The 25,294-nt window shown below is 48.1% G+C and overlaps 1 protein-coding gene and 2 pseudogenes across 1 annotated transcript in view; 2 read left to right on the top strand and 1 right to left on the bottom strand.

The window, feature by feature from the left end:
- Positions 1-6,597: 6,597 nt before the first annotated feature.
- The window catches only part of LOC149345947 (uncharacterized), a 44,357-nt gene continuing 25,660 nt past the window's right edge, over positions 6,598-25,294 (bottom strand). The window contains exons 4-5 of the mRNA XM_089586285.1: positions 24,445-24,577; positions 6,598-18,781 (exon numbers count right to left, since the gene is read on the bottom strand). Of these exons, the coding sequence (XP_089442411.1) occupies positions 18,607-18,781; positions 24,445-24,577 (308 nt within the window). The 3' untranslated portion in view covers positions 6,598-18,606. The remainder of the gene's footprint in view (positions 18,782-24,444; positions 24,578-25,294) is intronic.
- Positions 8,601-9,558, top strand: LOC149345948 (uncharacterized; annotated as a pseudogene).
- Positions 10,526-11,807, top strand: LOC149345949 (uncharacterized; annotated as a pseudogene).

Consider the following 25,294-nt stretch of genomic DNA (forward strand, 5'->3'; position numbering starts at 1 on the left):
ATTCCTGACGTAGCTGAGCTCACATCCCATCCTCGCCCTCGCCTACTATCATCACCTACCAGCCGCATCATCTTAGGAACCGACGACACGTGCAAGGTTTTCTGCAACTGCGCATGCCCAACCTTCCGGAAACAGTCCTGCTGGCCTTCCGGGAGCCCCTGCTATAAATTCAAGCCGCCATCAACAGTTCACCACAACAGCAGCGGCGACAGCAAAGTGTGCAGCATCTAAGTTGCCCCTTAATCTTGTGCAGGCCGATTCCTGACGTAGCTGAGCTCACATCCCATCCTCGCTTGCTATCATCACCTACCAGCCGCACCATCTTAGGAACCGACGACACGAGCAAGGTTTTCTGCAACTGCGCATGCCCAACCTTCCGGAAACAGTCCTGCTGGCCTTCCGGGAGCCCCTGCCTATAAATTCAAGCCGCCATCAACAGTTCACCACAACAGCAGCGGCGACAGCAAAGTGTGCAGCATCTAAGTTGCCCCTTAATCTTGTGCAGGCCGATTCCTGACGTAGCTGAGCTCACATCCCATCCTCGCCCTCGCCTGCTATCATCACCTACCAGCCGCATCATCTTAGGAACCGACGACACGTGCAAGGTTTTCTGCAACTGCGCATGCCCAACCTTCCGGAAACAGTCCTGCTGGCCTTCCGGGAGCCCCTGCCTATAAATTCAAGCCGCCATCAACAGTTCACCACAACAGCAGCGGCGACAGCAAAGTGTGCAGCATCTAAGTTGCCCCTTAATCTTGTGCAGGCCGATTCCTGACGTAGCTGAGCTCACATCCCATCCTCGCTTGCTATCATCACCTACCAGCCGCATCATCTTAGGAACCGACGACACGCGCAAGGTTTTCTGCAACTGCACACGCCCAACCTTCCGGAAACAGTCCTGCTGGCCTTCCGGGAGCCCCTGCCTATAAATTCAAGCCGCCATGAACAGTTCACCACAACAGCAGCGGCGACAGCAAAGTGTCTTAATCTTGTGCAGGCCGATTCCTGACGTAGCTGAGCTCACATCCCATCCTCGCCCTCGCCTGCTATCATCACCTACCAGCCGCATCATCTTAGGAACCGACGACACGTGCAAGGTTTTCTGCAACTGCGCATGCCCAACCTTCCGGAAACAGTCCTGCTGGCCTTCCGGGAGCCCCTGCTATAAATTCAAGCCGCCATCAACAGTTCACCACAACGCACGGAGCAGAGCATGATTTTATTTCAGCTTGCATTTCACAGGTCTGAACTCTTATTACTTCTGCTCATTTTTGTACGAACTGCCTCTGCTGCCTTACTGTCGATTTTTGCTGTCTGACTGTCAACGCCTGTGTTTGAATCGCAACCTGCCCCAATGGGAACCGAGATAGCTGACCTATAACGCGAATTCCGGAAGGAGTTAAGTGAACTAAAACAATCCTCGGAATTCATAAACCAACAGTATGAAGACATGAGAGAGGAATGTGCTAGCGTCAAGGAAGAGAATGCAGCTTTAAAGGTGCCCAATGATCTTTTGGCTCAGGAAGTGGACAAATTAAAGGCTCGGGTCCATGATAATTCTCTCAGGATAATAGCTCAGGATCAGTACTCGAGAAACAAAAACGTTGAAGCGAAGGGAATTCCAGTTGAAAAAAAACGAGAACTTTGTGAACGTGCAAAACGTGCTTGGAAAGATAAGTGAAGTGCTGGGCGAGCCCATAAATGAGCAGGAGATGGAGGTTTGCCATTGTGTTCCTGTGCGGAACAGAGGGACGGATGGGACAGATGGGTCGGATAAGAACATTGTTGTGACATTTATAATAGCCACAATACATTTATAATAGCCACAACAAACATCAAAAGCATCCAACACCTGATAGGAGTCACCCACCTGTCCATCGATGACAAACGGTACGAGTGCACAGCTTATGCGGTACAACCCCAGGCACTACTAGAGGAGTACTCACGAACGCCTATTATCAAAGGACGCCCGAGGAAATCTACAAATATATTATGCAAGAGAACCCAGACCACACCATTTTGGCCACACGCAGAATGGGGAAGAACAACTCAATCCTCACTACATTCGACACGGACAAGGTCCACTACGCCATCAACTATATGGGCACCATCTACAGATGCACACCTCACAGAGGTAGCCCAGACAGCTGCACGAGCTGTAGGCAACCGAGCCACCGTTATGACATCTGTCCCTTACCGAAGACTCATCTATGCCCCAATGTGGGACACAACATCCAAGTACTGACCCACCATGCACACCTAAATGTATCCTATCCACTGCAACGGACCGTACCTCACGGGCACAAGACCCTGCAAAGCACAGAACACGGGCACAAAATGGCTTCAGCACCCTGCGAAGCAAGCCTTTCAACAACTAGAACAGCATCTGTCGTCATGGCCCGCACTTACCCAGCAGCAGCAAGACCCCACGTAGTCCCCCATGAGCAACAAGCAGGACACCTCCTCTTCAGCCGCCACCAAAATTATATCCGACTCGCAAACAGCAATCCTAAATTAGAGCACTGGTCGTATCTCTCGGCAAGCCAGCACCATACTGGAGCACAGTTATGCTCTAGGTAAATTCATAAATGAATATACATCGCATGTCTGCAGAGCACTTACAGTACGGTACGGTTTACAGTGCAACGGTTTACCAACTTGTCCAGCTAGACTTGTTACTCAGTCATATGTTGTCAACCGGCATGAAGTGTGTATTGACTGCTATCCTCGTGCAACGATAGCAAACAAACCCTACATGTCAGCTTCTTTCTGGGGCAATGGTCGGAGCAGGGTAGCCGCTGCGGCTCTATCCTTTGGTTTGCTTACATCGTTGTGGTACTGACAGACACAGCCCGTTATCTGCGATGCTGCTTATGCAGTGTGCGACGCTCAAGTTATCAGCGGTCACAATCGAAATACTTGTCGTTAAGGCATCTTCGTATTATTATAGACACCTCTTCATACTGCATCGTAGCGTTATATATTTGGACCATCCAGAATACCCTCTTAACCTTTTTGTGTGAATATTGTTGCAGAAGCAAGAGCAGAGCTTGGTCATGCGGAGGTATCACCTGAAATTGGAAAATGTGCTCTAACCTACTTTGGTTGAAGAGTGCTAACCGAGTCTCTCACTGCCTGACGCGACAGATTTTATGGATTAGTGCCTTGTACCAGATCCCAGTATTTTAATTTAAAAGTTTTACAGTCAGTGAGATAATTGATTTAACTTTAAGTACACACATAGCACTGTTTTATTTCATACTGTTTGTTTCCTTCGATCTTCTAGCAATCGACTATGTTTGGTCATCGTAGACTGGCTCATATATCATAAAGCATCCAACATCTTGCTAGTTCATTTAAGATCCACACTGTAATCAACAGCAAAGAAAACTTTTTGCACCACTGCAGTTCCTGGTGTGGAAGGACAGCCTGGCACCCTCGCATGGCCACACTCAGGGGGCAGAACCTAGTGGCATTCAAGGAACACGCGGTATGTGAACGTTGTGTATCTTTTCACTCTTTTTAATTATTGCCACTTTTCCAGCTCATGCCTGCGAATGGACAGGAGGCGAAACAAAATTACTTCTCGATTTATACGCGACATACATTGGACAAGTGGGACCTCTCAAGAAATTCAGGAACAAAATAGCAATGTTCCAAGAAATTGCCATGGAGCTGAAAAAAAACTCTAGGTGTAGCAAGGACAGGAGAGCAATGCTGCACTAGGTACAAGACCGTGTGCAAAAGGAAAAGAACTGCCGTAGCCAGCATCAGCAAGTCGGGCAATTCACCGCAAGATGTGCACTTTGACGATGAACTGGAATAAATTAAGAATGTGTACCAGGAGAACGTATACCAGCAGAATGTATACCAGGCACAGACAATCCAGTAAATATACACTGGATGCCAACTATAGTCCATAAATTATGGCATATTTTCACGCTGGTGTGTGCGTTGTGAGTCTCTGCTTCCTTTTATATTTGCAGTGTTTTTACATGCCTGTATTTTTATGTACTACTGCACTCAACATGACCTGCAATGCGTCCGCAGTGAACGAACCAAGGTTCCCACTTCATACAAAATCTATCAACCTTATGGGGGTGCGAGCCTAAAATACCGATTTTCGAAAAAAAATTGTATTTAATTTTGAGTCGTTTTGGAATGCAGGTTTAACAAAGAGTCTTCTCACCAAGATTGGTTGTTATCTAAGCAGTAGAAAATAAGAAAATGAATTCTTTTCACGAGGCAGTGGTGCGCATTTGCCGGCGAAAGCCTCCATAAAAACGCTCTTTTCAAGACGCGCCCACGAAGCGAGCAAGAAACCAATCGCAAAGTGATTGCTGAGGTTAGAAAGTTCGTTTTTCGAGTTTTTTTGTTCACGGAAGACCTTTTGTCGAGAGTACGTACACCAGACCACTAACAAAAAACTAAACATAAAGGCATATTTTTGGGCCACGGAACCTGCTGAGTGGCAGCAAAACTGAAAAAGAAGTGTGGATTGGCGCAAACATACCACGTGATCATCCAACGCTGGTTTTTGCACCATTTGGAGTTGCATCAGAAGCGTGGATTGCCGGAAGCATACCACGTGAACACTGAACGCTGGTTTTCGCGCCATTCGGAGTTGCTCTTTCGACGCTGGTCATCTGTTTCTCTTCTTCCTCCTTGGAGTTTACAGCGATCGATGGGTGGTCTGTGGTGTGACCAAAAGATGCCCGCAACGAAGTCGTCAACCCAAAGAAGCTCTGAGAAAAGAAAATGTGCCACAATGGTGAGAGGCCAAAATAGCACTGGGCGGCCGCTAGCCAGTGAGCATCTGCCTGTGCGTTTGTCAGGCCCGTGCCTGCCGCCGGCGATCGACGCTAACCCTTGAAGGTCCAATGATGGTTCACCATCTGTGGAAACGACAGCTGATCCTGTTGATGGTAATGAGTGCCAACTGACGACATTTGAGAGGAAGGTTGCGCTACTTTGCCAGGGCCACGAGTATAACAACGAGAGCGAGAAAACGCCAGAGCCCATTGCGTACCGTTTCGTGAAAGTTACGGCTGACGGGCCGGGGTGTCGCTCGGATCACAGCAAGGCGTCCAAGGATGGAAAATCTGTTACACCCAAGCCGAGTCCACCGTCTCTATTTCGAGGCAACCCGCTGCCGAAGAAACTCCCACAAGACGACTACACAATCGTCGTACAACCGTGAATGCCAATCGATGGCCTCCAGACTGGAGATTGCCGAAGCCATCTGCACGGCGCTAAAACTGCCTCCAGCGGAGACAGTCAAGAATGATAAGTTCGGAGTACATTCATCGAACAACACTCCGACCGTCTGCATGCCAAATATGCAACGTGCCGAAGCTTACAGTTGCCTGACATCTTTCAAGATGGCGGACCAGCTCTTCCAAGTTAAGCCCTATGTACCAAAGCCAGAAGATTCTGTCAGGGGTATCACCTTCAACGCTTACACTAGACAATCAGACAAGGAGATCCTGGAGGAATTTCGAGCTCAAAATCACGACATGGACATCATACACGCGCGAAGAATGGGGACCAGGCGCTTCGTCCCGTCTTTGTCTTTTTTCGCGCCTGTAACCAAAGATGAACATCATATTTACGGGGAATCAGCTCCCAAGATCCATCAGATATCTGACGTTCGATGAAGTCGTTTATCCCTTCCACGACAGAGTGGAAGCTTGTTTCAACTGTAGGAAGGTTCGACAATGCATGGACATCTGCCCGCAGCCATTCCGCGAACTCTGCCGCAGATGTAGAATCAACCACGCTAAACCCAAGCAGGGAGCTCGATCATATGCTATGGGACTGCCCGGAGGATCCTCCTCGGGAAGCTCTTAATAGAAGCTCCCTCACCAGAAGCCTGGAAAGAAGTGCTGCGCAGCTCGGACCCTGCCGTCCAGGCGGGAGCCATAGAGCGCGCCGAAGAGGTCGTCACCAGTTATCAGCTAATGGCCACCTGGCCCTTCTGCTAAGAATTCAGGAACCCTTCTTTTCTGGCAATAAACACATTAAACGCATTAGCATTAAACGCATTTACGGAAGAAGCCTAGTCTTCAATTCATCTGCACTTCCATGTGCCACTGTTCTTTGGAATGACCTTCCCAACTGTACCGCATCTATCCGCAACCACCAATCATTTCAAGACCAGCTGCACAAACATTTTCTTTAATGACATTGTGTTTTGTTACAAGTTGTTCTGTCTCATAAGTTCTCTTTTCTTCTCATTGGTAATGTATTAAGTTCTGGTTTCTTGTGCAATTTCAACCATTCATAGGTTTATTATGGCAACTGCTTTTTCTTTAGATGTGTACTGGGTACATGCGATGCATTCTCGCTACTATTGCACTCTTGTTGTTCGTGGTGATGTATATCTTGTAGTTACGTTTTGCCCTGTATATTTATAATTTGTTTTTGGTTTTTGCCTTCTATTGCACATTATATTTAACTAACTGTTCCTATTGTGCTTAATCTGTTGTTTTTGCCCCCCTTACTCAATGCTCTTCTGGGCCATGCAAGGTATTTTGAATAAATAGTTTTCTCTCCCCCCCCCCCCCCCCCTGCCCACCCCTGTGTAACCCTGTTGTTGCGGTAGTCTCTTTTTTTTTCTAGGAGACAGTTATGGGGTTGCATGGCTCCCACACTTTATTCCTCTCCCCGTACCCTAGTGTCCATTTCCAACCAAGTATCTCAAGTCTCTTCCAAACATATTTCTCTAACAAATTCGGCAATTGGCTACCGATTCAAGTTATGCTTCATTCATAGGGACAGCATACCGTTTCTGCACTACATACTTTTGCCTGGAGTTTATAGCTCCTTTTCACTTATCCTATGGTTCTAGTAATTGCATCCCTGGTTGGTTCGGAAAATCAGTGGTGATGCGGAAGCATTTCACACTTTGATGGATTTGTGCAAAATATTCTTTGGTACACATGTTACTCACAGCTGAAAAACATTTTCAGCATTGAGAAGAACAAGGAGAGTTCATCCGCTCGTTCTGTGAAGTGCCTGTTCGATGAGTTCCACAAAGTGTGCCCCACAGGCACAAGCATATCCAGCGGTTCTGTTTGTATTTTATCAATCCAATGCCTTTAACATTTATATATTTACCACTGCATCTGCACACCGTGACAGAGATGATGACCATGTTGGAACACAATGTCATTGTCTCCACATTTAGATGATGGGCTGTAGGCGACAACATATGCAAGCCCTGACAGCGGACTTCTAATTTTGAATCACAGGTTGCCCGACTTGGCCTTGTCACACAGTCAGTTGTAACTATTAAAAATCTGAGCAATGGGCAGTATTTTCATGTTAGCCTGAAGAGGAACCTTTGTGGTCTGCGGAAAGCATGCAGCTCTGTCATACTAGGCTTTCCAAGCAATTTTTTACATTGATGGTGGCACGCATAGTGTTACATCACCCAGTCCTTAAACGGTTTATTTAGGCAGACATCCAGTGGCAGCAGTCCAGTTGTCATCCCCCCGAGAATAACGACCAGGCGAGTTGTGTCCCCCAGCTGCTTTTTCACCTCGGGGGTCAGGTATCCTCAAAACGAATCCAATACCAGGGTTGACACGGGGTGAAGAAGTGCACCCAGACGACAGCACCACTCGGTCTTAATCCAATCAAGCACCAGCGATGAATCCATCCAACCCTTGACAATCACATTTTTCGGGAACAGCTCCTTCGGTACCGTCTTGCGCCGAAAAATTATGTACAGCAGCAGCTTGTGGCCATATGCTAGGCACGCCAGCATCACCATCAATCTGGTTTTTTCATTCCCAGTGGTCCTAATGTGGACTTCTGGGGCACCTACACTGTGCACAGTCATGGCCATGGGCATGTCTAGATACAAGGCAGTCTGGTCCCAATGGCATATTTGACGAACAACGCTGATTGATGATGTAGCACTGAAATTCCAGCAGCTTTGCTTCGAAGTCTCCAAGCAGCTTCTGTCGTATCGAAGTTGCTCACCACGCTTCTCTCGTATGGAAGTTGTTCAGTGCAGTGAAAAGCCGTTCCTTTTCATGAACTTTTGGGCCCACCCATGAGACGCTTTGAAGTTTTCCAAGGGTATTCCTATCTGCTGAGCAACGCCTCTAGCCTTCCAGCAAATCAGCTCGACACTGACCCCCATGAGGCGGTTGCGCTGCTCAACTACAAAGTCCGCCACCTTTTCCTCCAGTTCGACGTGACGGCCACGGCGAGGCCTACGGAACCCTTAGTGGTTGGGCTTGCATTTAAGGGGGAAGACGGGTCTTTGAGACCAAAAAATGACCAGAAAACCGATTTTCTAAAAAGGGCATTTTGATATCTAGCTATTATTCTCCGATTTCATCAATTTTCTTACTCCAGAAGTCAGTAGTTTCAGCATAATATTGAGTTTAGATCACCGTGCGAGCTGAATTTGCGCAGGAACAGACGAAAAAAAGCCACATTTTTCTTTGTGCGCAACAGCCGTTCCGCCGTACCAATCTCAGCCATGTTGGGCTCGTTTGAAAGAGTGCTTTCTGGGCTTCAATTTCCCGCCACTGCTGCTTGCATGCCCTCAGTGGCCACCGAGAAAAAGAACCACAAACAAGAAAAAAAAACGTGGGGTCTGATTCGCTGCTGAGCGTACGTGACTGAATCGAGCCATCCGATTGGAGGATCTCGCCACGCATCGTCTGCCTGACCCGCCAATGGAAGCATCCAAGACACCATATTGTTGACAGTTGAGACCGACGTGCAATGATACCTCTGAGTAAATTTCGTTCGCACCACAAATTCAGCAAAAAGAAAAAGTCCGTGTGCGGCGACAACTTCCGAAAATGTGCTGCGTCGCCCGAATGCTCCGTGAATCTGCAGGAACCAGCGGTGAGTGAAGTCCTTGTGGACGAAACAGGCTTAGCGAGCTCATCAGAGTCTACGCACAGCGGCCACATCTGTTGTGACACAACAATGCTACAACCTTCGGACTTGCTTGCAAACAAGCGGAAAGTGGAAGGAATTCTACAGGAGCTGGAATCAATTGCAGTGACGAAGAAAAAGATTGGTTCCATCAGAAACAATGACGCTTGCTCCCTTAACGGTACAGACGGTCACCATGCGGGCAATAGGGCTTTCACTATTGTCAGTTTACGAACTGTCATGTGCCGTGAAGTGTAGAGTGTGTGGCGGTAATGTGGAGGTTTCTAAAGCGGATCGCGAGTACGTTTTAGCCGTGAAACTGTCCCTCGTGTGTGTGAACTGCGGAGACATTTCGTCGGCATGGAGCTCGCCGCGCTCGCAAGGCAACCAAAAGATAAATCCGTTTGCCATAAATATTCTTGCTGCGCGCGCGATGCAGAGCACTGGGAACCGGCAAACCGTGCTGAATGATGCTTTCGCTGCGATGAATACATCGCATCGTGGCCTGCACACAAAAACGTGGCAGAGCTATGTGAAGAGTAAGCTGACGCCCGCAGCCGAAGAAGTGCTGAAGAAAAGCAGACATTTGGGCTAGTTGGTGTGAATTCATGGTGGAAAAAAACAGCGCAAACTAAGACAGAAAACACAGAAAAGAGGAGAGACACTACAAGCGCTGACTCGCAACTAAGGTTTATTAGAAAGAACAAAACACAATATATACAAAAACCACCTACGAAAACCACCTAGGTCGTGCCACCACCGTCTTGCGGAAAGTGTGTCAGAGCAAGTGGTACGATTAAAAAGCAGTGGTTTTCCCGACCACGTCATCTCCAGGGCAGGAGAAAAAGTTCTGAGGTCGGTTAAGACAGGAGCCAACGGAAGAGGCCGTGTTGACAGTGAGCGCCGTAGGCCAGCCGTCATTCCGTACGCTCACAGGCTTTCCCATGGGTTAAAGAGCATGGCAAAGAGGTACGATGTTAGGGTGGTGTTCTCGGCTCCTAAGAAGCTCGCTGCAATTTGCCCACAAGTGGACAAAAAACTGGCGGCTGGTGTCCACAAGAATCGCAAGGCCTGTACAACAAAACATGTGGCGCCTTCCATTCCTTGCAAAAAGGGTGTTGTATATCGGTTGCCACTGTCTTGAGGTAAGGAGTACATTGGGCAAACGGGGCGCTGTGTAAATGTAAGGCTCTTTGAGCACCGCAACCTACTCGGCAGTGACTCGCGAGACAATCTGCCCGCAGACTGCCGGGTTTGCAAATGCACACCCCTTTTCCCGAAAACTGATGTGCTTTTTTCCACCAAGATAAGGTGACCCTGGAGCTGATGGAAGCGTTCTTTATCCGAAAAACCGGCAAACGGTGCGTGAGTGATCCTTCAGTGGCCTTGTCAGAATTGGAATTTAGGTACTTAAATAACCGGGTGCACACGCGCGATGCTTCTGTTTAGATTATCTTGCACGCTTGCAAGTAATCTGTTATGACGTACGCAGTCGTAGGTGGTTTTTGTATATATTGTGTTTTGTTCTTTCTAATAAACCTTAGTTGCGAGTCAGCGCTTGTAGTGTCTCCCCTCTTTTCTGTGTTTTCTGTCTTAGTTTGCGCTGTTTTTTCCACCATAAGTGCTGAAGAACAGCGCCCATTCTGTTCGGCAGCTCTACCGCGAGCTGAACCTTGACAACCCCGGGAACATTCCCGTCTCTGATGGTTCGTGGATGACCCGGGGTCAATCATCCCGCATCGGTGTCGGCACAGTGATTCAACTTTTTACTGGCCTCATCCTGGATTATGTTGTGTTCAGCAACTTCTGTGCCGGGTGCGAGCGCGGGCCCAAAGATGACCCATCCTATCCAGCATGGAGGGAAAGCACTTGTGTCAAAAAAACACAGACAAAAAGTGTGGTGAAATCGAAGCACAGGCTGGGCTTGTTTTGTTCGAAAGGTCACTGGAAAAGCATGACCTTAGATATACTACTGTGCTTTCGGATGGCGACAGCCGCACATTTCTTGCATTGCAAGAATCGTCTGTGTACAGCTATATAAAAATTCAAAAAGAGGACTGCATGAACCATGTGCAGAAGCGAATGGGCACGGCCCTGTGTAATGCAATCGCCAAGCATAAAGGCAATGGAAAAGTGAACCTTAGTGGCAAAGGAAAGTTAACGGGTGACCTTGTCACTAAGTTGACATCTTAATACAGCTAGGCCCTGAAATCCCATGCTGGAGATATTGGGGCCATGCACAAGGCTGTGATGGCCACATATTACCATGTAACCTCAAATGATAATGTGGCAAATCACACCCTATGCCCGACAGGCCCAAACTCTTGGTGCCGCCAGAACGCTGCTGCAGCCAAGGGCGAGCCCACTCCCAAGCACAGGTACAATTTGCCGCCACATGTGTGCAAAACACTTTTTCCGATATATGAGCACTTGGCAGACCCAAGCCTACTGAAGCAGTGCCTGTGTGGAAAAACGCAAATTAATAATGAGCGCCTGCACTCTCCAATATGGTCGCTCACACCAAAAGAGCGCCATGCTTCCCAGTTTACCGTTCAGGCAGCCGTTGCAGAGGCTGTTGTACACTTCAATGCAGGAAATCTGAAGGCATCGTCACAAATACCGAGTGGGCTCAGTATGAACCCTGGCCTCCATAATATCAGGAGGATGGCTGAGAAGGACAGGCGGCGAACAGCTGAGTCCACACGCAAGCATGTCTCTACTGAGAAAATGCAGTGGTCACTGCAAAAGCGCCATTCTAGTCAGACCAAGCAGTCAGATTGCATGCCTGGCGCTTATTAGCCCTTAGGAAGTGTAGATATGTATATATCATGAAATTTTGAATAAATTATGCCTGCTTTGTTTTTACTCATTTTCTCAAAATGCAAATTTTGGGCACCTGGCTCCTCTAGTTCGTCGATATCTCTGCACCCAGGAAAGGTAGAGATGTATTTTTTTTGCTACAGGAAGCTGAGAGTGCCGTGAGCGCAATGATCGAAGCAGAATCCTTCAATTACCGTATAAACGCGTGTAAGGGCCGCATCCGTGTATGGGCCGCACCCTCAATTTCCTGAAGCAAATATTTAAAAAAAAAATCTGTGTAAGCGCCCCCCCCCTGAACTTTCCACGACCGTGTGATTAGCCTTCAAAATACACACGCACAGAAGCTTCCAAATTCCGTCCACAGATGGCACCAGTGTCGCGGGTCATCATTATCATATTTTCATTCTGCCGCGAGCTTCCGCAATCCATATCATCGGTATCATCAGCCCTGGCCACCCCGGCTTTGTTTTGCGACTGTCAAAGGCACGTAAGTTGTGGCAGCGTTGTTGGCGTGGTCGCACGCTGTAGTTGCGGCTCTCGTGTGCTCTCTGCTTTATTTTTCATGAATTGCCATCGAGCATTGCCATTCTAGCACGATGGGCAAGCATATTAGTAGCTACACGGCAGGCTTTAAACTGAAAGTAGTCGAGTTTGCCCTCAACCACGGCAAGCGTGCGGCGGGTAGAAAATTTGGCGTGGACGAGAAGTGCGTCCGAAGGTGGTGCAACCAGAAGGATGCGTTGAAGAACACCAGCTACAAAAGGCGTGCTTTTCGAGGCAAGCCATGCAAGTATCCAGAGCTGGAAGAAGAGCTGTTCCGCTATGCAATGGAAGTGCAGAACAATGGCTACGCGTTGACGACGGACATGCTGCGCATGAAGACACAAGCCCTGGTGCGTGCGAGAAGCATACCCCGCGAGGACTTCAAAGGTAGTGTCGGCTGGTTACGAAGATTTTTAAGGAGGAAGGGCCTATCCTTTCGGCGAAGGGTCACGCTGTACCAGAGGCTGCCCCCCGACTACACCAACAAGGTGCTCAGCTTTCAAAGGTACGTCATCGGTATGCGCCATGAGCACAACTACATACTATCACAGACAGCAGTCTGCGCCATGAGCACAACTACATACTGTCACAGATAGCAGTCTGCGCCACAACTACATACTGTCACAGATAGCAGTCTGCACCATGAGCACAACTACGTACTGTCACAGATAGCAAACGCCGACCAGACCCCCGTGCGGTTCGACTGTCCTGAGAACTGCACAGTTGAACTGAAAGGGAAGAAGAGTGTTTCCGTGCGGACAACCGGCGCGGAGCGCCAACGGTGTGCCTTTATGCTGTGCATCACCGCGGACGGGCGAAAGCTCCCCCTATGTCATTTTGAAAAGGAAAAGGATTCCAAATGAGGCTTCCCCCAAGGGAATTGTAGTTCGAGCCCAAGAAAAGGACTGGATGGATGATGAGCTTGTCCTCGACTGGATTAAAAGCGTTTGGCAGAATCGCCCAGGCACCATGTTGGCCAAACGATCGCTGCTCGTCTTGGACAGCTTCCGCGGTAACTTAACGGATAGGGTCAAAGAACACCTGGGCAGTATCCGCGCAGACATGCCCGTTATTCCAAGCGGCCTCACCGGTGTGCTGCAACCCCTGGACGTCACCATCAATCGGCCTTTTAAGGTTGAATTCCGGAGGCAATACTCGGAATGGATGGCAAATGGCGATCACGATGAGACACCGACCGGGCGGCTCAAGAGGGCACGGCTCGCAACTGTGCTGGGCTGGATTTTGTCTGCGTGGAATTCGGTGTCTACGGACATTGTATCCCGCAGTTTCAAAGTGGCCGGGATTTCCAACAGCTTAGACAGGACTGAGGACGACGGCCTGTGGGGTGATGAGCCAGAGCACAGCACCAGCTCGAAGTCTGAAGACTCCACGGGTGATCATTGATATTTAAACCCTCATAAAACAAAACCAAAATAAAAACTCTGCATTGACTCAATCTGAGAATTTGCACTAGAAATTTGTAGTTGACGCAGAAAGATGCTCTGAGCTCGAAGCTGTAAATATGGTTACTGCGAACGTAGTGGCGCGGTTCTTACACGCCATGTTTCAAAAAAACCAGTGGTCACTAACTTTAATTTCACTATTCCTAGTGATTTCATCTGAAAGCATGCAAAAAAAAACTCATAAAGAACCAACAGAACTCTAATTTGGTGATCTTGTTTCATTATCCTCCTCAAAAATATGCTGGCCTCTGGACATCAATATTTTATATTGAACAAATTTCATTTGTGCCAGGAAGGGTTAACTATATGTGAGACGTCCATGCCCATCATTGTGGCCTTTAAGGAGGGACATGGTGCAAAAAATCGCAAATTTGGGCCAAAAAGTCCACTTTTGGGTTATCATTGTTTCTGATTCCTGAACTAATAAAGAACCTCTCGGCGAAATTTTATTTGCAGGCGTGCTCTAGAAACACAGAAATTCTCATTTATTGAAAGGCCGGCAGCGCCTGCGCGCTGTTTCGGGCTGGGAGAAATGGCCCACAAACGCCATTTTCAAACCGCGCGCGTGGCCTAGCGTGCAGCGCGCACCCTTGTCAGAAGCGCCGTTCCTTCCACTCTCCAGCAAGCATGCACACTTCCATCGAGAGTAGAGTGAGACGTGCGCAAAGTTGAATAAAGCAAACACGAAAATTGGGCAGTGGCGAGCGCTGATTAGCTATAAAACCGAAACTTGAGCTGCGATTGGCGCAAAAATAGCACGTGACATTTCAAACGTGTTTTCGTGCCATGCGACGGCTCTATTTCTCTGACCATGTTTCATCGCATCTGACGTTGTTATCTAGTCGCCTTGCTTCTCGTTTCTTCACGCATACATATTTGTTGGAAGAATGCCAGCTAAGAAGTTCGTGTCGAGGAACGGCTTCGGTAGACGCAGCCACTTCACGAAAGTGAGAGGCCGATACAGTACAGGCCAACCATCGGCAGCGCTTGAACGACTGCTATCGCCTACCTTGGTCCCATCGGCGGCAATTGAACCAGCTCACTCAAGCCCCAATGCTTCCGCATCGAGCCCGGGAACCCCCAACTGCTTTTGCCAGCGACAACGATCTTCTGACTGTGTTTGAGCGGAAGGCTGCGCTCCTTCAAGAATGCGACTACTGCGACGACTCAACTGAACGTGCAACGTCTAATGTCGGCGATGGACCTGAAGTACCGACTGGCTACCGTTTTGTGGACATAGCGGCCATAAGAACAGTGACCTGCGCGCTTTTGTGCCCCATCTGCTGCGAGCAGTCGCTTGATTTAGAAGAAGCTGGTGAGGGCAGAAAACTCAAGTTTGTAGTTGTGTGTAGTGGGTGCGGAAAAATTGTGCAAGTCTCGCATTCTCCCGTCGTGGGATCGAGCCGTCAACAAGAGTTACCGGTGTGTCTCGCAGTGGCAGCCCAGAATTGCGGAATTAATTTCATAAAGACGAAAAATTTCTTTGCAAGCATGAATAGTCCGCAGCCGATGCATTTGAAGACCTACCAGCTTGTAGGTGAAAAGATACACAGCACCGCGATGAGCGCTGTGCGCGACGCCAGGCACGACGCCGCACAGGCTGTTAGGAAAAAGAAGGCAGCCGAAGAGGATGAGTTTCCTGATGTTTTTGTCAGCTACAACGGAACCTGGTCCAAACGAGGTCACACCTCCCACTTTGGGCTTGGTGCTGTGATTGAGGTGGACTCTGGCCTCGTTCTGGACTTTTCAGCCCAGAGCAATTACTGCCATGCGTGCAGCTTGGGACCCAAGCCTGGTGACGAAAGTCATCAAGAATGGGCCAAGGAACACAAGGCACTCTGCCAAAAAAACTTTTCTGGCTCTTCGAATGCCATTAAAGTACAGCAAAACTAAGCAAAATAATTCCACAGTTGTGTGCTTTGGACATTCCTGAGGCCATGTAACATAAAAAAATGGGAAAATTACTTTTTCTGAACGATAGTCTTCCTAAGGACGGCATTCCTTAACCTCTCCAGGTCGGAAATTGAAAAGCTGGAGGTACTCACCAGGAAAGCCTAAAGACGGCACTGGGGCTACCAAACTCCACGCCAACGGCAAAGCTCATGGCTCTAGGAGTGCATAATACCCTCAAAGAGATGTGGGAAGCACAACGGCTCTCACAACTCAATAGGCTCGCACTTACAAAACCCGGCAGAGAACTGCTCGAGAAGATCCATGTTAATCAGCCCTATACAATTGACCAAAGGGAAGAGGTCCCACGCGATGTGAGAAGACGCATCAACGTGCACCCCATTCCGCGGAATATGCATCCCGCATATAACATAGAGAGGAGGAAAGCAAGAGGTGAAGCCCAGCAGAAGAAATGGGACAAGCAAATTAACACCCTTTACGTAGACGCAGCAGGACCAAAGAATGGAGTCATGACTATTGTGGTCTCAACGCCTTCAGGGTCGATGGTGAACTGTGCCTCGGTGAAAACATCTAACCCCACTCACGCAGAGGAGGCAGCTATTGCATTAGCTGTAGCATTTAACCCCAACGCCGTTGTGCTCACTGATTCCCAGAACGCCTGTCGCAACTTCAACAATGGATTAATTCACAAGTCAGGGTTGTCATTGCTGACTAAGCATCCACCCAACCAAGTCTCAGTCATCTGGTTTCCTGGTCACCTGGAACTACCAGGAGGAAACGAAGCCGCCCACAGGCATGCCCGAGCTCTTCTATACCAGGTATCTCCCCCTGATGACCATGAAGGGTGCCGCGACCTAATAGGTTTAGCAGTGTATGCTGACAATCTCGCGCCATACAGAACAGCCAGAAAGGAGTACCCAACACCACACAAATCCCTCAATAAGTTAGAAGACAACACCCTTAGGAGACTACAAACCAACACATACCCAACACCAGCTAAATTACACCAGTGGTACCCTACACTATACTCTCCGCAGTGTCCACATTGTGGAGAGGTAGCTAACCTCTACCATATGGTGTGGGCATGCCAATATAATCCCTTAGTTGACCCCATTCCCAACCCCTAGGAGGAGCAGTGGGAGGCTATTCTGCTCAGCGATGATCCTGACCGTCAGCACTGGCTGGTGGGGAGGGCCAGCACAGCAGCAGCAGCCAACGGACTACCAGACTAGGCGGCCCACCCACATGTTCTGAGAATATTGAAGAAATAAAGATGTTTGTAATCAGTCAATCAATAAGTAAGCATAGTCATTCTTGTCACATAGGTTGCATAACGCTCTTCATACTCATTCTAGAATGATTAAATTTGGTAGAGATGGCCTTAGCAGTGATATAAACTAGCACTGCAAATTTCAGTGAAATTGAGCCAGTGGTTCAAAAGTTCACTCTTTTGAGTAGTGTCCCCCTTAAGCGAGGAGTTTTTAACCGAAACTCGACTCTGTCATGTGCGTACAGCACATGGCTCACACTGCGGAAAAAAAAAAAAGAAAACACGGTACAGTCCACACACTTGTCTAGACCGCTCCAACGGCACGCTCTGTTGTGCAGTTAATCACAACCCAAGGGAATGTGGATGCACAATTACGGCCTTGTTTGAGCCCTAGGCCAGTTGTAGATGACACAAGTTGACTCCTCGGTGCGCCGTTCAAGCGCTCTAGAAGATGCCTGTACGCAAGCAACCTGCTATACAAATTATTCCTGACGAACGGGATATCATCGCTTGCACCTGTACTGGATACGGGCGTACGATTTGCCGTAGCTACTGTTCCGCACAATCAGCACAAGACAGTTCAACGGGCGTTGTTGCTCGCACCCAACACACGGCAACACACGTCACGTGCACGCGACGGAGCTCGAAGGAGCCCTGTCACTGCCTCTCCACCAGCTCAGCCAAGACGAGAAGTGATGATCGTTGGTGACATGGTTGGTTATGTTTTGTCACGTGAAAAAAGACGAGGCCCCACCCTAGTCGGATTTGTTGCAAAAACAGCCTCACCCAAGGCCATATGCCACACCCCCCTCCCGGATTTCACCACACCGGTCCGTTTGCAGAGTTTTTACATCAGTCGCTTCAAAGTATTTTACTTTTTATCAAACTTTCAGGCAATTTTCCATGGCAAACACCTTCTGGCCAGCCAGAATTCTATCGTTGTATCCGTTATTTTGCCAATAATTTTATCGCTTTATACGTTCTTTTTTTAAATAAGGGCAAAGGGAGAATTGGTAAATCTAAAGGTTTGGTTTGGTTTATGAGGTTTAACGTCCCAAAGCGACTAAGGCTATGAGAGACGCCGTAGTGGAGGGCTCCGGAAATTTCGACCACCTGGGGTTCTTTAACGTGCACCGACATCGCACAGTACACGGGCCTCTAGAATTTCTCCTCCAAAGAAATTCTAGCCGCCGCGGCCGGGATTGAACCCGCGTCTTTTGGGTCAGCAGCCGAGCATCATAACCGCTGAGCCACCGCGGCGGCTGTAAATCCAAAGAATTTCATCGTTATAAGTGATATATCATTATATCTGGTATCACTATAAGTGGGCCACACTGTACACCCTTGTGCATTACAATCGTTGATACTATAGAAGTGCAGCTTTAGCTACGAAGACAAAAAAAAGAAAAGACGCGTTGTCTGTCATCGCCTAGCCATCCTCTCCACAATCACCTTGAACCAATTAGTGTAGACCTAAGAAGACACATTCACTTTCTGCTCACTTCTGGAAGGCAGACCCTGCTGCATGTGCCACTACTGTTGAGTCGCAGGCTGTAAAAATAATGCAATGAGGATTAAACCAGTTGAGTGTTTCGGCAGTACTCGCGGCTTCTCCTCTGTGCTGGCCAGCTTTGAACACTGCTCGCTGGTGGTGTAGCTCGTGTCTCATCGCCACCATGACCGCGTCGAGGTGGTTCACAATGGATCGCGTACGCCATGCTTGCGGTTCTTCCTCCCAGGGGTCCTCGCTCTCGTGTGGGTCTCCTCGTGCTTGAGAAGGGTGCAGCGCAGTGCGAAGCTCCTCTGGCAGTAATGGCACGAGTAGGGTCGCTCTCCCGTGTGTGTCCTCTCGTGCTGGATGACGCTGTACCTGGGAGCAGAGAAGAGAGGGCCCACTTTTTGGCATGGCAGCTTTGCAGGTGAGTAACAATAGGTGCAAAGAACAACAAAAACCACACCACGCTGGAAGGAGACGCAACAAAGCGGAACTGGCAAATGAACATTCATTCAGTTGTAAACGCTCTGCCTTCACTGTGGCGAATGCCAAGAAGAAATGTCGTTAACGCTAAGCCTTCACTACGGCGAACACTCTGCCTTCACTATGGCGAACACCAAGCGCATGTTCGTCACGCTTTCCCTCATTTCTACCTCCCCTCACCCTCGCCCGCTCACACTATATAAGCTGTCCTACGGTACGAATACAACGCTCTTCCTATCCCGAGCGTCCGTTTGTGTCCCATGGAAGCACGGCACACGCAATGCATGTACTAGCTTTGTAACACATTCAAGAACCCTCGCAGCTATAATATATTAACCGCATGTGTGCACAGCAAAACAACCCTGAGGCGAGAGAAAAAGCATAAATGAAGATGAAATGAAAAATAAAACTTTTTAAGAGGTACACGTATGATAACAACCTGCACATGGCAGGAAGCACTGAAAAAAAAACGGATCAGCAATTAACACGAGAAAAGGAACAACAGTCCTTTTTCCAATACGACAACAGAAGATGCACCAGCAATTACCCGGCTGCAAGAGTGGGACGGCAGCTGCCTCAACTATTTTTCTTTCAAGTTTCTTCCGATAACATCAGGGTCACTAAACATCAGGGTCACTAAACTTCAGGCACCATGTCTACATTGGTACAGTGGAACCCCACTATAGTAAACTCGGTTATAGTAAAAACTTGGATACAATAAAGTGAAGCTGCAGTGCCATTTCGCCTTTAATAAATAACTGCACATTTTTTTTTTTTTTTTCGGTTATATTTTTTGGCTTGGCTGCTGTCCCGAAAGACGTGGGTTCGATCCCGGCTGCGGCAGTCGAATTTCGATGGAGACAAAATTCTAGAGGCCCGTGTACTGTGCGATGTCAGCGCACGTAGAAGAACCCCAGGTGGTCTAAATTTCCGGAGCCCTTCACTACGACGTCCCTCATAGTCCGAGTCGCATCAGGACGTTAAACCCCCCGTAAACCATAAACCAGTAAGGATTTCTTCAAAGACATGGCTGTAGTAAAGAGCGTCTGGCCATGGCGATGTACTTTCCACGAAATGATGACATCGCAGCACGCGCGAAGCCTAGGATCGCGAGGCCTATATATGCCGAATACAATAAAACGGCACTGTTTGAGGTAGCTTCACCACCACGCTTGATAGCCGCGAGGAGAAGCCAACTTTTCGAAAACCTTGAGGCAAAGCGCGCGGAGCGCACAGAAAAGGTAAAGCTGGCTATGAACGCAGAAAGAAAGCGGCGCGGGTCGCTGAGAAAGAAAACCCGGTAAAAGTGCAGTGAGGGCCAGAAGGGGGGGGGGGGGGGGGGGGTGTTCCTAGCACGGGGAAGCAGCGGCAAGAAGCGGAGGCACGGCGGCACTGTGTAGTCAGTTTTGCCGCGCTTCACTGTGTCATGCGCGTTTCTTGACTACTACCTCTTTTAAATGACGCTGAGCCCATGGAAGACCATTTTTGCAATGGTTTGGTTTTCACACGGAATCAAACTGGCGTTATAGTCGCAGCCGACTTGTATTCGTGCAAATGCAGTGCTTCCACAACACGTAGCCCAAATCGAAAAGTTAATAACAACCGAAAATAAATGACATCGCATAAAGGGACAATAAGAGCAGGATGTAAGGTACTTTTAAGTGTTTTTTTTATAAATCAATGCTTCATGCTTAGTAAGCAGCCAGAGAGCATAGTCAGAGCCACACCAAGACCAACAACTGATATAGCAAAGAGCATGATATAGTAAAGATTTTTGCTGGTCTGAGCTTCTTTACTGAGCCCCTGTACAAGCAAAGTGAACACTGCGAAATCCTCATATACAAGGCGTAATGTCCACAAATGTAGACACTGTATGAAAGTGCTCATAAGTGCGAAATCTTATCATAGAACAACTTCAAACCAGGCATGTCAACATAAAGCACAAAAAAAGAACTGTTTTTAAGATGGACGCCTCCGTGCTTTACACTGGCTAGACTGGGCAAGATAAAAAGAATTAAAAACAACAGTGCCTCAAAGTAGCTATGGTACTGATATGGTTTGTGCACATTTTCCTATGTTTGTCTTGCAAGCATGGGTGTTTAAGATGCCTAAAATGTACCGCTGTTAGCATCGCAACTTTTTAATGGCAAGAATGAGTTAACAGAAGTGTAATTAGGATCCTGAAACTAGAGTTGCGTCACAATGTGGAGATATCACGCCTAGATATAAATTCCATAACTAGGCATCTGGAAGAATGCAAATGTTTCCTGTGCAATCCTGGCACCTTCCTTGAAATATTTTAGAGCACAGTTCGTTTGCGCCCATTCCTGCGTTTCGCGGCGTCGCTGTTGTCCCTCCTAACAAGCTCCGCAGCCGGGGCAGTGCACAGCTCTAGCTGCGTGCGCTCCTGGCGCCATTTCTCCCGCACACCCAAGCCGAAACGCATAGCTACTGCTGTTCGCCACTGCGTGTACATCCCCCTCCCTCTTCCTCCATGGCAGTGAACGCGCGATAGCGCACGGTGTTCTCCGGTTGCCGGCTCGCCATCAGCGGATCACGGTGCGTGCATCCCAAGCCGAAACGCAGGGCCACGTTCACTTGACTAACTAGCAGCGTCAGTGGCATCAGTCAGTCGCTGCTATCTCTTCGCAGCAAAACGTTCCTATGCGGCCACGAGCTGCCTCCTGCGACCTCTCGACAACTTAATTGCTCTCTTCGCTCCTCCTCCAATGCCACCCCCGGTGCGGCGGCAATCAGAGCGCCGGATCGGTGGCGGCGGATCTCCATACGTACATCGCCCGAGCCGAAACACAGGAATTTCCTAACATTTATGTGGGAGAACACCCCTAATGTCTCCCACGGCTGTGACAACCTCGCAAAATACTTGCACAGACCTCGTCTTTAAGAACCAGGCATTGGTGCAGCAAGTCGAGCATATGTCCATCTATTTCTCCGACCTCAAAGCTTCCTTCATGGCAATCAGGAACTGTTGGTGGAGTGTTTCTTGAGGAAGGAATATGTGTGAAAATATAAGTTGTCTGTAATTGTACATTGTCTTGCTCGAATTCTCTGCCTCTATCCATCGAAAAGTTGAAGCAACTGATGAGCTGCTCTCAAATTTTGCATTAGGAAGTAACGTAATCGTCGGCCATTTTTTTTTAAATATTAACATTTTCGTAGTCGAGGGTTTGACGGCATACCGTCTGGTCAGGAATCATGGTGATGAGGATTGCTGGTCACTGGCCAAAGTCAATAAAGAAAGAAATCACTCCTAACATTCCTAACAAATCACTCTTAACATTTTCACTCCTTTGAAAAATAATTAGCATTTGAATGGGGGATATAAAAGGTAGGATGCATAAAAGACGAGGTCTTTCAATGTTCACCTCCTATTACAGCTTTGTTGAGTCTCCTTCCACTGTCCTATGCTTTGTGTGCTTCTTAGCAGCAGTTAAATAAAACCTGCAGCAGGCCATACAGCAAGTGCTCGAAACAGAAGGACATGGCAGGCAAGGATTAAGGATCACTGAAACTGTGAGGGCGTGCGGCGACCACTCAACACCAGGTGTTCACTACTTAGAGAACACTATGACGAGAAAGGTTTCTTGAAACCAATACGTGCATTGGGTCCAAGCTTAGCGGCACTTAGCAGTGCAAACCAACGGTGTGATCAGCTGTTCCCAGCAGTTTCTTAATTTTTACGGGGCATCATAAGGACAGCACTGCACAGAACCTTCTGAAACAAAACCTACAATAGGCAGGCACCAGAAGTAATGGTCACCATTTAACCATAAACTGGTGAATTTACCACCAGCACAGACAACCTCTACACCATCTTTCATTCTGGGGGAATGAACATCGCTCAGTAACACTATGAAGTCTTGAGTAAAAAACCACAACACAACAGGACAACCACAACTAACATGTCATGGTTTTCTGCGCTAACTTTCATGACACTATAAGGAACTGACCAACAAGCCAGACAACAACTCTTGCTAAAGTATATTACTCAGCAGACAGCTTCATGACACGTCAAACACAAATGGTCATACGATGTAGCAAGAAAAGAAATCAAACCCAGCTTTGGGAATGCAATGCTACAACAGAAGCCGGTTGTTACTATGCCACTGCAACTCCTCAAGTCTGATATGCTTTTCGCTGCAACATATTTAAACCTAGCCTTTGGCATGATTAGTTTAAGCCCATATACTAGACCTACAATGCCACTCTCAGTTTTCTACATCACCTGCCATATCCGAACGTACACCTTATCACTTGGGCACCTCCGCACCTCAGAGGCGGGTGATCAGTCACATTTTCAAACAGCACACCTGTTTTGCATCTGGTGAGCCGTAACGAGGCGACTAGGTGTGAAAATGATCCCTGAATGTAGGGGAGATGGAAATACAAGAAAGGCATAAACATTCTAGCGCGCAAATTGAACACAACGCAAACCTTCATTGTTCTTGTCAAACAGCCACTATCTACCGGTGTCGAGCAAAGGCATGAAGAGGTAGGAGAAGCATGTTTCTTGGAAGTTTTAAAAGTTTTCGAGCAGCCAAATAAACAGAAGATTATTCCTTCACATCATTGAAGGCTTACATGAAAAGAGATTCGCAACTTATAAACACCCCCCACACGATGTAAGCTAGCAATGCACAAATGCATTGCGAAAGTGCAAAGAAATGGACAGGGAAAGATGCAGACACAGCCCGCCTATGCTTCGCGAGCTTGCTGGCAAGTGGTACAGCCATTGGCATGCACACGGTGCATAGCAGATTCTTTGTTTTGAATTCACAAAATTCCCGGAGAGATTATTTCGTATTTCATTTAGCTTGGTCTCTGCTCAGCGGAAACTGCGAGGCAGCGACCCCCTCACTCCTGTCAGCCCTTCTCCCGAAATGAAAAGCCCAGGCAGCTGATATAATTTAAACAGCGTAAGACCCAAGGCCTAAGAAGAGAGCATAGGAAAGGAGGAAATGGACAACACGGACAAAAAATTAGGCGTGGTTTAGCTCTGGCTAAGCCTGGCCAGTTGCGTTAGCTGCGACGCTTTTCGAGTCGTGCAGCGCGTTCTTCTGCTGTCTCTCGAGCGCGCTGTCTCTTTCTAGCTTGGTCCTGTCGCCGTTGCTTCTCTTTAGCGCTCTCCATAACGACAAGATTCCACCGAGGCGAAGCGCGCATATACTTCTGCGAAGCGCCACCTCCTCACCCTCTAACTCGGCGGAGAGCACGCATCTGGCGGGAGTGAGCGACTACGTTCGCCAAAGCAGCGCAGCGCCGACGACGACACCACCTGGCGGAGCGCGGCTGAAACGGTTGCTAGGCAACGGCTGTTCAAGGCCATTCGCGCCTACCGGCCACCGGCTACGCGACGAGGCGAAAACCTGGCGTAGTGTTGCTACCGCAACAAAAACAGACAACTCTCTTCTTAGGCCTTGGGTCTTGCCTTGTTTCAATTATATCATGTATAACCAACTCGCCCATTAGTTCGTGCTTTCACACAGCTGGGGCTGCACTAGCAACACTAAGACATGGCGAGTGGTCAAACTTACTTGGAAATGCTAAAGTAAGGGCAGTAGGAGCAGCTGAACCTCCTCGTAAGTGGCAGGATGTGCTTGTTGTGCCAGTGAGTGTCCAGGATGTCTTGCGTGTAGAACACCTTGCTGCATCCCTTGCAGGCGAAGCCTGCGCAACGTGGACACATCATTTTTCAGCAGCACAGAGGGTGCACAACCTCCACAACATCAATATATGTGTAATCTGCATCTGGTAACATCTGAGAATATGGTTACTATGCAGTGAAAAATTTGATCAGATTTTGTGTTTCAGACAGACAGAATCTCTGATTTCCAATGTTTCATGTGTGACTAACTACTTCAGTGACCACAAGAGGGTATTTCTAACATTTAAGTACAACTATGACTGATATGCATGCACAGAACGACTATAATAAACAATGTGTCATGTATCAACTGTGCTTCACCCATGCCACTGAAACACACACAGAACACACCACTTAAATCGCATAGCAACATCATGAATAACAAAGCATAACCATGACATTCAATGCAAAACAATGGCGACACACTGCTAACACACCTAATTCGCATTTGGCCCAACTACGCACATCAACCGTAATTTTTTTCAGACTTCAATGCATTTTTCGCGTGTGCATTTGTGGAAATTGCCCTCTGTATAAGCGAGATTGGATAGTGTTCAGGTCGCAACCACATATGTGGGCACTGCACCCAGATGGGATACATACGTATAAAACAAGTCTCGTCGATGCCTGAACATTTGCATTGTAACACTTTCAAGAAGTTTTAGCTTTCAGGCATTTTATGCGCGGCAGGAAAGTTAGTTTCTTGTCGAAAGTTAGACCAAGCAATTTATTTTATAGGT

The sequence above is a fragment of the Amblyomma mixtum genome, chromosome 4 (assembly GCF_055824585.1).
Source record: "Amblyomma mixtum isolate Tamu chromosome 4, ASM5582458v1, whole genome shotgun sequence".
Lineage (NCBI taxonomy): Eukaryota > Metazoa > Arthropoda > Arachnida > Ixodida > Ixodidae > Amblyomma > Amblyomma mixtum.